Source organism: Microcaecilia unicolor, chromosome 1 (assembly GCF_901765095.1).
Source record: "Microcaecilia unicolor chromosome 1, aMicUni1.1, whole genome shotgun sequence".
NCBI lineage: Eukaryota > Metazoa > Chordata > Amphibia > Gymnophiona > Siphonopidae > Microcaecilia > Microcaecilia unicolor.
Window position 1 is genome coordinate 60267539 of NC_044031.1, and position 16054 is coordinate 60283592.

The following is a 16054-nucleotide window of genomic DNA, read 5'->3' on the forward strand; positions in this document are numbered from 1 at the left end:
TGAACAAATGATAATATTTTGGCATGCTTTAAGCCACTTTAAGAAATTGAGGGGTCCTTTTACCAAGCTGTGGGGAAAAGGGCCCTGCCCTAGCGGCAAAGGCTGTTTTCCCTTGTGCCAGGGCCCTTTCAACTGCAGCGGGTAAAAAAGCCCCCAGCACACATGGCCATGCGGTAAGAGAACTCTTACCGCATGGCCATGTGCCAGGGATCCCTCACCACCACCCACTGAGGTGGCGATAAGGGCTCCTGCGCTAACCCGGCGGTAACCGGACAGTGCACAGCAATTCCCAATTATCGTTGTGTTATCACTGCACAAGCCATTTCTGGGGGGGGGGTTCTTTTTCCCCCAGAAATGATGCCTGCTCGAGGTGGGACTACTGCCGGCGGTAGTCCTGGAAGAGCGAGCAGTAAGCCCGCGTTGGGCTTACCGCCGCTCTGTAAAAGGGCCCCAGACTTTGGAAGCATTTAAAGCTTGATCTTCACTGATTTAGGATCATATTTGTAGACTATAACATCTACTGTGGTTAGGTTTCAGGGCTTGATTAATGGGCTTATCTTTAGTGCACCAGATTCCTTAATTTCATCTCCTTAGTTTGAGAGTGGATTTTAAATGTAAACGTTTATAGCAATATGAATAAAAGTTTGTATATTCTATATATGTATTACCAGTAACAACATTTTTTTTCTGAGTTACAGTGTATGGTTCTTGCATTTCTATTTTGATTTACCCCTGTATTTCTATTTGAAACCTAATCCACATGCAATAAAGTCAAATACTCAACCAAAGTTGATATATACTGTGATAAGTAAGAGGGTGTCCTATACGGTGTAGGCCACTAGAGGGCGCTAGAAGAAGATGGAGGTCGCTAAGACCAGGGAGAGCCCGGGGAGGTCCACAGGTGCAGGCGGTTATGGGCTGGGTCCTGTGTAGCTAATTAACCACTTTATACCCCACCTGAGTGTGAAAGGAAGGGAAGTGAGCTAGCAGCAGAAAAAGAGAGAGCCCCTGAAAGATACTGGCTAACCTTATGGACTTGGGGTGGACTGGGTGTCCAAAGGAGATCAGCAGGCTGAAAATCCTGGGGTAAGAAGTCCCTAAAGCATTAGTGTTTGACTGTGTGTCCTCAGTACTGATAGGAACTGTGTGTTCAGTGGAGGGACTGTGTGTCCAAAGAAGAAAAGACTGTGTGTCCGGAACTGTGTGTTCAAAGAGGGGACTGTGTGTCCAGGACTGTGTGTCCAAAGTACTGAGAGAAGCAGGCAGCAAAGCCTGGGGTTGAGAGTCCCCAAAATATTGGTGTAGTACTGAGCCCATGTATCTGTGTGGGGAGGCTCAGTGTGAAGATCTATGAAAGTATGAAGTATTAAGCTAGAAGAAGTGTGCCCAGGGGCTGGAATAAAGAGTTGCCTGAGAAATATGCAGTTGGTGAGACCTGTTTAATTTGCTGAGTGGGAACCAGGTCACCCTGAGTGAGAAGGGGTAGGACACTAATTTGCATATGATCTGCATATTGAGAACCAGGTCACCCTGAGTGAGAAGGGGGATATCACAAATGCATATGCTCTGCATATTGAGACTAAAACAAAAAGGAGGTATATCACAATATAGATAATGAGCTTAATAAATAAATAAATAAATAAAGGGAAAAGGTCTCAGAAAATCTGTGGTAATACAACACCCTACGGACTGGTCTGTGGTGTGCTCACTCTTCAGACCACATTCTATCATTGGCCAAAAAAAGAAACCCCTTAAACATGCCAATTTCAACTTTAATTACTTCAGTAATATCAGAAAATAAACATTGTGTTCAAACTCTCATAATTTGGGAATATAGCACACTTATCTTTTCCTGACCCATTTTACCACGAGGTTTCATCAGGGATACAGCGCTTTAGCTGACTTCCGCTATATTTTCTGCTGAAAATGTTGTCATTACTGCATGGCCATTTAAGAATAAGTTAGTACATGTGCACTTACCGACACCCATTTTGTAAGCAGTAAGGGCTCAGGCACTGTTCCTGTGCTAACCAGTTAGCGAGCGGTAATGTAGCTGCACTAACTGATTAGCGCACGAACACCCACTCTCTGCCCATCAAAAATGTTTTAAAATTTTTAGCAAATGAAAACGAAAAAGTGAGGATAGATGTTGAGGAAATCCAAAAAAACTTTATTAATCAGATGACGACCCGATACGGCCGTGTTTCGGCATCAAAGCCTGCATCAGGAGTCAAACAAATCTTTTTCGTCTGTCGTTCAATTATAGACAAACAGAAAGTATGGTAATGGGACTTCCTTCAAACTCAGAAATTTTTAGCAGCATGGTTAGCATGCATACATTTGGCAGATACTGCAGGACGTCTGAGTATATACCGCAAGATGCCATTTTAAGCTCCATTAGGTGGCATTAACGTCTAATGCAGCTTAGTACAAGGGTCCCAAAGTTAGAACAGCTGTTTTGCTGTCCTAACTTTACAAAGATACTTAGTTGGATAGTACACTGAAAACCACCCTAACACTGCCCTGAACCACCCACAAACTAGGCAGTTTTGGCATAGGCAGATACAGGGGATATTCTGTGACACTATGCAGTTAAGATCTGCTGAAAATCCCTAGGTAGCCCTGCACAAGTGATTTAGGGGCCCTTTTACAAAGGCAGGTAGGCGCCTATGTGCGTCCAACGTGTGTCAATTTTGAACTATCGCCCGGCTACTGCTTGCCCCAGGCGGTAATTCCATTTTTAGGCGCATCCAATACGCGCAGTGGAAACATTTTTTTTATTTTCTACTGCATGGCACTAACTGGGCGGTAATTGGCAGTGTACACACGCTGACAATTACCGACTGGTTAACGTGTGAGACCTTACCGCTAAGTCAATGGGTAGCAGTAAGGTTCTCAGGCCCAAAATGGACACGTACCAATTTTTATTTTGCCGTACGTACATTTTTGGCCAAAAAAAAGGCCTTTCTTACAGGCGAATTGAAAAATAGACCTGCGCGCATCCAAAGCATGTGCCTACACTAGCGCAGGCCATTTTTCAGTGCGCCTTAGTAAAAGGACCCTTAAATGGGGCTGTTGAAATTGCTTTGAATATCGAGCCCATGTGTTTTACAAAAGGCTCCAGGTTCTTCAATACCTGGAAAGTTGTGGACACCAGGGCTTGATTGTTCCTTTTCTGACCTAGATGCCCTTTGCAAAAAAATGGTGCTTTACATATAGCTCCCTAGTAAATGCCAAAGCCACTCAGAAGTGGACATTTTCCAAAACGTGGATCTGGCCATCTAGCTTTTAGGTGTCATTTTTTTTATGCCAAGGAAGAAACTAATGAATTCATAACAAGCATGTAACTTACCCCAATGGACAGAGTAATAGGACCCCTGATTATCCACCAATAGTGTGAGCCTTCATTGACATCCCAACATCTGGAAATATATAATTATCCTAATTTAATTAGGAGTTTATAATTTAATGATGTAGTGCAAGAAGATGATACTGCATATTGAAAAACTAAGCTTAGTAGGTCTATCAAAAGTGTTGTTTATCTTCATCTTGGGGAGAAGATGTTGATTATGGATCAGAACTGTACTTTGATGTTCTTCAAGTGAGATTTTGGCAGTGGTCTGGGGATGGGAGGTTTGGGTTGGAGTCTCCTCCCTGGAATGTTCCCCCCACCTCCATTCCCCTTACAGTCCTTCTTCCCTCTCAGTGGGGTAGCCAGATTATCCCTCAAAGAGAGAGAGAGTTGTTTGATGTTATTATGGTTATTTGTGTTGACTTAATAGTGTTTCAAACTACACACAATGACTATATCAGATACGGTGGTGAAACAATGTTATATACAAAGATGGTTTCATTGCTTTGCCGAAATCAACATTGATTTGTATGTTGCAGCTTTTATGGCCTTGTAAAATGGAAAGAATTCAATAAGGATTGTTACAATCCTCCTACTACATATGGAGACGGAGTCTATAAATGGCACTCCAATTGAGCATTGGAAGAAAGCTCTCTGTAAATCTCAATTAATTCCAATTAGTGCTGATAATTGCTTGTTGACATCCAATTATCAGCACTGATTAGGTTTTTAACTAAATTATGTGCATTGTTATGGAATACGCTTTTATTTCCGCAAGGAAATCTTGGCGCCATATATAGAATCCGGGGGTTAATGTCAATAATTGATTGTTAGCACCAAATTATTGCTGTTAATTAACCAATTAAATTGTGTGCATATCTCAGGATCACACCCAAAGTTTGGCATATAAATTTGGGTGACCTTTATATAATCCACGGGATGGTGTCTATTGCTCAGCTCAGTGCTCACTGCCTCGTGATACACAGGTACCCATGTGGACAGCATCTGGCAAACACCCAGACTGAATAGGTATAAACAAGGCAGGGCCAAACCTCAGTGAAATCCATATTGCAATAGTTCACATATTAGAAAATGATCAAAGTCCAAATCCATTGTGGAAAATATACATTAGATTAGATTTTTATTGGAAAGCACTTGCATGCACAGTGCTATTTCTTTTAGGGATGAACACCAGCAAATGTTTTCCCATTCCAGCTCTGAGCATGGTACCTAAGGGCATCTGTGGTTAATGTTAAGTGACTGTCCTCTAGCTATGATCAAGGTATGTCAAAGAGATAGACAGTTTCTCAATCTAAAGAGAGGGAGAAAAAAAATCAGTTTGAAGCCTCTAATTCAGAAATGACTGGGCACTGCAAATAGAAAAGTACCCCAAGATCACTGTTCCTCTAAACTGAGATGGAGTCCTCCACAAATAATCCTGCCACTGGGAGGTGCTGTTTCACTGGAACATTTTCAATAGTGAGGTACAGGCAAGCTCTGCAGGACTCCAGAGAACCTGCCTATATCTAGCATTGAATGCTCAATATTGAAGCACCATCTCCCACGTGCAACAGTGCAATTGCAGGTACTCCCGCTCAGCTTAGAAGGAACAGTGCCCATGACCTTCCTCTGCAAGAAAGGGTATCCTATGCCAAGTTTGGTTGCATTTACTCAAATGGTGATCAAATGCATAGAGAGCAAACAAACCTTCTAAACTATATATTCAGTCATTACAGGATTCTATCTTTATGTAAGGGTTAATATTCAATGGCAATAGTAATTATATTTTTTTAAATGCCAGCCGCAGCATTTAAAAATACTTATATTCACCGTTATCCAAATAAGCACTGCCATTGAATATACATGTGTATGGTGATTCTATAAAGGGTCATCTAGATTTGTCAAAAAGAGGAATGCCCTCCCGCGGGAGGTGGTGGAGAGGAAAACAGTAACGGAATTCAAACATGCGTGGGATAAACATAAAGCAATCCTGTTCAGAAGAAATGGATCCTCAGGAGCTTAGCCGAGATTAGGTGCCAGAGCCGATGGTGGGAGGCGGGGATAGTGCTGGGCAGACTTATACGGTCTGTGCCTTGAAAATGACAGTTACAAATCAAGGTAAGATATGCACAAAAAGTAGCACATACGAGTTTGTCTTGTTGGGCAGTCTGGATGGACCATGCAGGTTTTTTTCTGCCGTCATCTACTATGTTAGTATCCAGCTCATTTTCAAACGTGATCGCCGGCCATCTTCCGACACAAATCGGGTGATGGCCGGTGATCTCGCAACGGCGGCCAAATCGGTATAATCGAAAGCAGCTATTTTGACACCATCGCCACTTTCCCATCGCAGAGCCGGCGAAAGGTCAAGGGGACGTGTTGGCAGCGACGCAAAGGCGGGACATGGGCGGGGTTACAAAATGGCCGGCTTTAGCCCATAATGGAAAAAAAAGGCGGTGCTGAAGAGCATTTGGCCGCTTTTACTTGGTCCCTTTTTTTTCAGGTCCAAGCTTCAAAAAGGTGCTCGAACTGACTACATGACCACCGGAAGGAAGCGGAGATGACCTCCCCGTACTCCCCCAGTGGTCACTAACCCCCTCCCAGCATAAAAAAGCCACTTTAAACACTTTTTTTCCAGCCTGTATGCCAGCCTCAAATGCAGTACCCACCTCCATGACAGCAGAATGTGTTCTGTCCTCCGACAGCCTTTTCCTGCTTGTGATATGGCTCTGGGGTGAGTGTGACACCTTTTCTGTTATTTGCACTGCAGAGTCACATCAGCAATGCATTGTGGTGGGTGTAGGTATTGGTAGTTTGTAGGCTCTTCTCCCATGGTGCTTTTCCCCCTGCCTACTGGGTCAGAGTGTGCCCTGTTTTGTTTCCTGTTGTAGTCCAAGCGGTAGTGGCCATTTTTGTAAGCCAGTTTTAGTTCCCTTTCCTGTGTTACCCACGTTAGAGAACTTAGTTATTACCTTGAATGGTGCTGAAAGAGGGCATTGTACACCATTGTGCCAGCTCTGACCTACTGCTCATCTTAGTACCAGGGGACTCTTTGCCAGTGGGGCACAACCTCTGATCTGCAGTTAACTGTGAGTAAACTTGCTTATTTCAAGAAAGAACTTTTTCAGAGAGATTAGTCTTCAGGTGTGAACTGGTGTGCCAAAGTTATACAGCAGCAATAAGTCCTAGAAGCTGTATGCAGGTCCCTGGAGTAGTTTTAGTGGGTGCAGTACATTTGTGGGTAGTGGGGTTTTTTTTTGGGGGGGGGGGTTGGGGGCTCAGCTCCCAAAGTAAGGGAGCTATGCACGTGGGAGCTTTTCTGAAGTCCACCGCAGTGACCCCTAGGGAGCCCGGTTGCTGTCCTGGCATGTCAGGGGGGCCAGTGCACTAAAAATGCTGGCTCCTCCCACGGCCAAATGTCTTGAATTTGGCCGGGTTTGAGATGGCCGACATAACTTTCCATTATCGCTAAAAACTGAAGCCGGTCATCTCAAACCCTGGCCAAATCCACGGCATTTGGCTGGCCGGAACCGTATTGCATAGTAACATAGTAACATAGTAGATGACGGCAGAAAAAGACCTGCACGGTCCATCCAGTCTGCCCAACAAGATAACTCATATTTGCTGCTTTTTGTGTATACCTTACTTTGATTTGTATCTGTGCTCTTCAGGGCACAGACCGTATAAGTCTGCCCAGCACTATCCCCGCCTCCGAACCACCAGCTCCGCCTCCCAACCACCGGCTCTGGCACAGACCGTATAAGTCTGCCCAGCACTATCCTCACCTCCCAACCACCAGCCCTGCCTCCCAACCTCCGGCTCTGGCACAGACCGTACAAGTCTGTCCAGCACTATCCCCGCCTCCCAACCACCAGTCCCGCTTCCCATCTTTTTTGAATATAAGGGTCCGGCCAGCTGTTTGCGGCGCCGCCAAAATACATCGCCAGCCATGTATTTCGCAGGCGCAGTTCAATTATTCCCCTCTATGTTAATATATATGGAGCCTGTTTTATAAGCTGCGGTAAGCACTAGTGCATGCTTACTGCAGCTTAAAAGAGCTTACTGTGGGGACATGTTGAGGCATCCAGTGGTAATTTTGCAATCTGTGTGCACAATCCTCAGGCATATGGGTGGTGGTAAGGTCTCAGACCCAAAATGGACGTGCGCCAATTTTCATTTTGCTGCAAGCCCATTTTCAGCCAAAAAAAGGCCTTTTTTCAGGCGCATGAAAAATGGACCTGTGTGCATCTAATACACGCATCTACAACTGCACAGGCCATTTTTCAGGGCACCTTAGTAAAAGGATCCCTCACTCTCCATCCCCAGACATGCTTCTTCTGGATATATATATATATATATATATATACTGTATATATATATATATATATTGCCATTGACTTAGCAGTGTCTCACGTGCTAACTGGATGGTAATCGTCAGCGTGCACACAATGCTGATTACCGCCCAGTTAGCACTGCATGCCGGAAAATTTCTGGGGAGCATAGTGGGCGCTCATAAAAAATTAAATTACCACCCGGGCCACACGGTAGCCGGGCAGTAGTTCCGAATCTGCATGCACTGGGCGCACGTAGGTGCCTATCCTGCTTACTTTCAAAGGAGAAGGCCGGCCATCTTCTGACACAAATTGGGAGATGGCCGGCCTTCTCCTAATGCCGGCCAAATCGGTATAATCGAAAGCCGATTTTGGCCGGCTTCAACTGCTTTCCATCGCAGGGCCGGCCAAAGTTCAAGGGGGCATGTCGGCAGTGTACCGAAGACGGGATGGGGGCGTGGTTAACAGATGGCCAGCCTCGCCCGATAATTGAAAAAAGAAGGCTAGCCCTGACGAGCACTTGGCTGACTTTACTTGGTCCCTTTTTGTTCACGACCAAGCCTCAAAATGGTACCCAAACTGACCAGATGACCACCGGAGGGAATCGGGGATCACCTCCCCTTTCTCCCCAGTGTTCACCAACCCCCTCCCACCCAGAAAAAAATGTTTTTAAACATTTTTTGCCAGCCCCTATGCCAGCCTCAAAATGTCATACCCAGCTCCATGACAGCAGTATGCAAGTCCCTGGAGCAGTTTTTAGTGGGTGCAGTACACTTCAGGCAGGCGGACCCAGGCCCACCCCCCCCCCCCCCCCCACCTGTTACACTTGTGGTGGTAAATGTTGAGCCCTCCAAACCTCCCAAAACCCACTGTACCCACATGTAAGTGCCCCCCTTCACCCCTTAGGAATATGGTAGTGGTGTACAGTTGTGAGGAGTGGGTTGGGGGGGTTGGGGGGCTCAGCACACAAGTTAAGGGAGCTATGCACCTGGGAGCAATTTGTGATGTCCACTGCAGTGCCCCCTAGGGTGCCTGGTTGGTGTCCTGGCATGTGAGGGGGACCAGTGCACTACAAATGCTGGCTCCTCCCATGACCAAATGGCTTGGATTTGGCCGGGTTTGAGATGGCCGCCATTAGTTTCCATTATCAGTGAAAACCAATGGCGGCCATCTCTATCACCGTCGATCTCTAAGGGCGGCCCAAATGTTGAGATTTGGCCGGCCCCAACCATATTATCAAAACGAAAGATGGCCGGCCATCTTGTTTCAATAATACATTCGGGTACGCCGCTTTACGTGGCCGTCATTATAGATGGCCGGCCCCATTCGATTATGCCCCTCTATGCAGCTTAATAAATGGGCCCCTGAGTGGTTCTGTGCTAATCAGTTAGCGCATCTGCATTATCGCATGCTAACTGATTAGTACATGATCAGTGCATGACCATTAATTCGGAAAAAGGAAAATTGTCCATTGTTTGGCTGCGCTAAAAATGGCCTTAGCACAAGGGAAAGACCCCTAACTTAACAGGTTAGATACATGTGTATAATTTAGGCATGGTTATTTACACTAGCCGTAGATCTGGTATAAATGCTTGCACTACGATTGCTAAAAAAAGGCACATAAAATATAGTATTCCATAATATGCATACATAACTGTGCTGTATGCCCATTCTCCACCCAGAGTTCACCAGTGTGTGTGCTCACCTTCATATTATATGACTGCTGTTTACAGAATAGCACGTAGCTGGAATATTAGCATTTATGAGCGATGTGCACATATACATACATATATGTTAGTATTCTAGTCATTCATACACATTCTTGGTGCCTAAGAGTTTGTCCCCTCCATATAGCATTACTCCCTTAATGATTCACAACCATTGGCTATATGTACAGTGCCAATAGGACTAACTCTAGTTTAGGAAGCAGGTGAGGGATTGGTTCTTTTCCTAAGCCTTTAATGCAAGAAACAACTAGCTGCTAGTCTTTCTCACACACACATACACACGTATATACATACTGTAGCAGGACTTCAGCTGAAATCATTTTCATGCACCATTTCCGACTTCACATGCAATTTTCCTTAGTCCTCATGTGTTCTATCTGACTTCTGATACACTTATCTCAGTGTTTCCCAAATCCAGTCCTGAAGTAACCCTTGCCAGTCAAGTTTTCAGGATATCCGCAATGAAAGAATAAACTTGATTTGCGTGCACTGCGTTCATTATATGCAAATCTCTTTTATGCATCCTAAAAACTTGACTGGCAGGGGTTACTCCATCTTACCTGCCTATCCTGCTTATAATCGAAAGAGAAAAACGCCTATATTGTGACCCAAATCGGGAGATAGACGTTTATCTCCCAAAAACGAATAAAGCAGTATAATCAAAAGCCGAATTTGGACGTTTTCAACTGCACTCCGTCGCGGATGCGGACAACGTTGATGGGGGCATGTCGAAGGCGTGGTGAAGCCGGAACTGGGGCGTGGTTATCTGCCGATCAGAGATGGGCGCCTTTCGCCGATAATGGAAAAAAAATATGCGTTTTTAGCGAGAATTTAGGGCACTTTTCCTGGACCCTGTTTTTCCACGAATAAGGCCCCAAAAAGTGCCCTAAATGACCAGATGACCACTGGAGGGAATCGGGGATGACCTCCCCTGACTCCCCCAGTGGTCACAAACCCCCTCCCACCACAAAATATGCCGTTTCACAACTTTTTATTTTCACCCTCAAATGTCATACCCACCTCCCTGGCAGCAGTATGCAGGTCACTGGAGCAGTGGACTTCAGGCAGGTGGACCCAGGCTCATCCCCCCCCCCCCACCTATTACACTTGTGCTGGTAAATGGGAGCCCTCCAAACCGCCCCCCAAACCCACTGTACCCACGTGTAGGTGCCCCCCTTCACCCCTTAGGGCTATAGTAATGGTGTAGACTTGTGGGCAGTGGGTTTTGAGGGGGATTTGGGGGGCTCAACACCCAAGGGAAGGGTGCTATGTACCTGGGAGCTGTTTTACCTTTTTTTTTTTTTTTTTTTTTGTAAAAGTGCCCCCTAGGGTGCCCGGTTGGTATCCTGGCATGTGAGGTGGACCGGTGCAGTACGAATCCTGGCCCCTCCCACGAATAAATGTCTTGGAGTTATTCGTTTTTGAGCTGGGCGTTTTCGGTTTCCATTATCGCTGAAAAACAAAAACGCCCAGCTCAAAAAAAGATAAACGTCCATGTTTTTTCGAAAATACGATTCGGTCTGCCCCTTCACGGACCCGTTCTCGGAGATAAATGCCCATGGAGATAGGCGTTTCTGTTCGATTATGCCCCTCTATATGTTCCACCTCAACTTACCCCCTGCACTGTTTACTAAGATGTTTTAATGTGTATTGTGTTGATATTGTTAGTACCATACTATGCCACAAGGCAGTGCTTCTCAACTCAGTCCTCGGGGGGGGGGGGGGGGGGTTGAGGATATTCACAATGACTAGGCATGAGATAGATTTGCATACCATGGAGGCAATGCATGCAAATTTATCTCTTGCATTTTCATTCTGAGTAGCCTGAAAACTTGACTGGCTGGTTGTGCCCAGTAGCGTAGCTAAGGGGGGACCACTCCCCCAAATATATTTCTGAAAAAAAACGGCGCCTATGCGCATGCATGAGCCCCACCTTCCCACTTGCACCTATGAGTAGTGACCCAATGTGCTTATCATCTGGCTCTTATCAGATATTCATCATGCATTATTGTTTGTATTGTCCTGCTTCCTTTCACATCACCTGCTGTGTTGTAATCCAATTTTACCTTTGTCCTAGTGAGCAGGATGCAACTTGCTATTCTATTGTCTGTTAGATATCGCCATAAAAGCAAAATCATACTCGGCCCTTTCCCTGGACTGTCAGCAATGGATATCCCTGCACACACAATGCATTTGCTACTAAATGGAAGCTATTATTTTACACCTAATTGTTACTCACTCTTTGTCTTCAAAATATGCTTTTGATATTATCCAGACAATGATAAAAAATGTTGGAGAACCTGTGAAAACATTACAATACATGCTGGTGTTATTTCAAAACAACGTAAGCAGATATATTTGATCTTGATTTCTGTTGTTGCAGAATTAAAATGTGGAGTAATACAGAAAATGAGAGCATATACAGTAGGTCTTCTGTTTCAGCGAGACACAGTGCATTTCTGGAATTGGACACAGACAGGTGCATGTAGCATAGAGGGGCATAATCAAACATCGCCGGCGAAATAGATCGCCGGTGATGTATTTTGGCAGCGGCACAACAGCTGGGCGGAACTGTATTATCCAAAAAGATGGCTGGCCATCTTTTTTTTCGATAATACGGTTTAGCCCGGCCAAATGCCAGAGTTCGCTGGGTTTGAGATCACCGGTTTTGTTTTTCAGCGATAATGGAAAAAACTGCTAGCCATCTCAAACCCGGCGAAATCCAAGGCATTTGGTCATGGGGGGAGCCAGTATTTGTAGTGCACTGGTCCCCCTGACATGCCAGGACACCAACCGGGCACCCTAGGGGGCACTTCTAAAAATGTTCAAAAAATACCCAAATAGCTCCCAGGTGCATAGCTCCCTTCCCTTGGGTGCTGAGCCCCCCAAATCCCCCCAAAACCCACTCCCCACAACTCTACACCATTACCATAGCCCTTATGGGTGAAGGGGGGCACCTACATGTGGGTACAGTGGGTTTTGGGGGGGGGGTTGTAGGGCTAAACACTTAGCACCACAAGTGTAACAGGTAGGGGAGGGGATGGACCTGGGTCTGCCTGCCTGAAGTGCACTGCACCCATTAAAAACTGCTCCAGGGACTTGCATACTGCTGTCAGGGAGCTGGGTATGACATTTGAGGCTGGCATACAGGCTGGCAAAAAAGTGTTTTATTTTTATTCTTTAGTGTGGGAGGGGGTTGCTAACCACTGAGGGAGTATGGGGAGGTCATCCCTCATTCCCTCTGGTGGTCATCTGGTCAATTGGGGCACCTTTTTGAGGCTTGGTCATGAAAATAAAAAGACCAAGTAAACCCGGCGAAATACTGCTTAACACTGCTTTTTTTTCCATTATCCGCAAAAGTCGGCCATCTGGTAGCCACGCCCATGCCCGCCCATGTCCTACCTTCACTTCACCGCCAACACGCCCCCTTGCACTTTCGCCGGCGTGGTGACGGGAAAGCGGCGATGGTGTCAAAAACACCGCTTTCGATTATACCGCTTTCGCCACTTTTGCAAAATTGCCGGCCATCTCCCGGTTTATGTCGGAAGATGGCCAGCAATCACTTTCGAAAATAAGCCTGATAGTGATACTGTGAGTCCAATCATTTGCTATCATTTCAAGTCACCCCTTGACATCAACTTTAACTGCATAGAGGAGTAGCCTAATAGGGCAGTGGGCTGAGAACCCAAGGAACTGGGTTCAATTCCCAATGTGGCTCCTTGCGACTCTTAGCAAGTCTCTTACCTGTCTCTAGCCCCAGGTACAAACAGATTATACCCACTAGAGACAGAGAAAGCACCTGCATATAAGAAATGTAAACTGCTTTGACTGTACCACAGAAAGGCAGTATATCAAAAAATCCATGACTTCTGCCTCTAGAATATTCACTCTGTAGAATTCCAATCAAAGAAAAGACCATACAAAAAAAAACAACAACACATATTAAAAAAAAAAATTTACACAGAAAACACTAGGAAAGTACCATTCATGAGACGGCACTGTTGTATAGAAGGCTAGCGTTCAAAGCTATGACAACATTTTGGCCCTGTCTACACAATCAACCTCATCCTTAATTCACTGTGTTCTGTCTTTCCTATTAAGATACAGCACTGGTACCTCTGGGTGCAAAGGACGCCTTTCCCTTACACAGACTTGATGTCTACACACCTGACAACAGAGCAACAACACAGGTCATGAGGAGGGAGGGAAAAGCTGCCTCACAGGTTCACACCAGAACTCTTAATCAGCTGTTACAAATTTTGGCTCTGTAAAAGGATACAGGGCCAAATTCAATAAGCAGTACCCAAAGTTAGGAGCTAGGATGATCTACCCTAAGCTAGTATGCTCTGAAGAGTACTCTGCACAGAGTACTCTTTACAGAATAGTATCTTAGCACGTATGTCATGCCTAACTTTGGATGCGAGCAGAGGTGTAGCCAGGTTCTGATCTCAGGAGGAGCAGACTTTTATAAAATAGGCGCCGGTTGGTGTCAGCTAGACAGCAGTGTCTGTGTTGTTGCTCAGGTGCTATAGCGGGCACTGATTAATACAGGCTGTCTCTGTTGCATCCTGCCTACAAGGAAACGGTAAGTTACATCAGGAGGCAGGACGCAGAAGAGGTCCCTGGACTGGCCAGAGCAGGCAACCTGTCTTCTTCGATGCCAGCTGCCCCTTTTTGCCACAGCTTGGTAAAAGGGGCCCGTTATGAATAACAAAAAAGCAGAGAAAAGCACTGTTTGGTTCCATGATGTCCTTAACATACAGCACCAATCTCCACCCTATTACTTACCCCACCCAAACAGAACTAACCACCAAAAGTATCTTCTCCCATGTGGAAAGGACGAAATCAGCAAAGAGTTCAGGTACAGAGCTTCCACCAGTAGCCATTTGAAATTAGTCATTGTGAAGTAGTGTAAAAACACAACTGATACCTTACATCCAGTCTAAAAGGAAAAAAATGAGAGAAAAGTAGGTCACCACATGAGAGGTACCAAATTTTCATTTTTGGGGGGGGAGGGGGCAGATTTCACTAGTGCACATTGGTGCCAAATATCACCTGGTTTCTTTTTTCTTTTTTAAATTGCCTATTAGGTGTCCAATGCAACTGCTGTTTCTCCTTGTATCAGAAGATAGATAGATGAGAATGAAACCTAATCACAAAGTTTCCCTATCTTGATCTATCTCTGCCCCGGGTAGAGAGATACCTGCCTAATGAAATCAGGTGGATGAATTTGCTTTCTCCAAGAGACACATATTTCACAAAGCCTGGAAATTCAGCCAGTAAACTTCTTAGAAACTGCTATTCAGCTGGCCATACTGTTTTCTGTTGTTGTTTGTTCACATCTCTTTATTAAATTTCAAGTTATACAACCAGAGCAATACCCCAAACAAACCTTCAGTAGTGAAAAAATGAATCAAACGTTACTACATTTGCCATATAGTCATCAGAAGGCCAGTTCTATAATCGGCCATCTGCATTTACATGCCCTGTGGAGGTGATCAATAGAAGCAAAAATCACCAATGGTGTGCAACAATCTTTAGTCACATCTAAGAAGACTCGACACGGCCGTGTTTCGGCTGTATGGCCTGCGTCAGGAGTCTGTTGCGTAGTCTAGTTAGTCTATGAAAACGTTTGCACACTGCGGAATCAAAGCACCAGAAGTTTTCTACGCTATGTGGAAGCATCACCTGCTTCTCCATTGAGGTTGACACAGCTTACGCTGCCACATAGCACAGAGAACTACTGGTATTTTGATTCATCAGTGTGCAAACATTTTCATAGACTAACTGTTAGACTATGACAGTCTCTTGATGCAAGCCATACAGCCGAAACACAGCCGTGTCGAGTCTTCTTAGATGTGAATAAAGATCGTTGTATACTAATGGTGACTTTTGCTTTTATTGGTTGTCTCCACTGTTTTCTTTTTGTGTGCTTCGACCTGTGAAAGTTGGTTCTTCCCTTTCTGAGTATGGAATCTGGGTGCTCAGATGCGGTTATAGAAGAGGCTTTCACTGATTAAATGGATGTGCCTTGTTATAAAATTGACTCCTCCCATTGTTTGTTCCATTTGCCCAATCTTTCACAACATTTCTAAATCATAATATGCTCATATTTGCAAAACAATATTTCTGTCTTCCACCACATATGTATATCAGCTGCTAAAGTATTCTTCCAGTCGTTTGCAATCATTTTAACCACAACAGGAAAACAAAAAATTGAAAAGAGAAGCTTTTTCTTTTATTAGCCTTATGGTTATAACTAAGGATTTTCATACCACTATTTTTAGTTGAAAGAATTTCTGCTATATGAAAAATGTCCAAAGGTTTTGACCACACTGCATCCCAGTAGGTTTTGTCTTTTTTTTTAATCTTAGGACATTCATTTAGAATATGTATTAAAGGTACCAATATCCATCTGGCAGAACCATTGTAAGTTACTGTTGGCTCTGCTGGTTTTGACGCTTTCATTGGGGTCCATAAAGTCTGATGGAGTAAGAAATGCAAAGACTATGTTAAGGAGGCTGATAAAGATCCCCAGTGGTTACTCAACCAAAATTTTACCCAGGTATCATCTGTAAAGATATCATTTAATTCAGTCTCCCAAAGGTTTTCTTCTAATGCAGGGGGATGAAGCATCCTGGCTC

The 16054-nt window shown here is 44.7% G+C and overlaps 1 protein-coding gene across 1 annotated transcript in view; it reads right to left on the bottom strand.

Moving 5' to 3' along the window:
- GHRHR (growth hormone releasing hormone receptor) overlaps positions 1 to 16054 on the bottom strand; it is a 103621-nt gene that overhangs the window by 19960 nt on the left and 67607 nt on the right. The window contains exons 9-11 of the mRNA XM_030198219.1: positions 14199 to 14352; positions 11650 to 11710; positions 3353 to 3422 (exon numbers count right to left, since the gene is read on the bottom strand). Of these exons, the coding sequence (XP_030054079.1) occupies positions 3353 to 3422; positions 11650 to 11710; positions 14199 to 14352 (285 nt within the window). The remainder of the gene's footprint in view (positions 1 to 3352; positions 3423 to 11649; positions 11711 to 14198; positions 14353 to 16054) is intronic.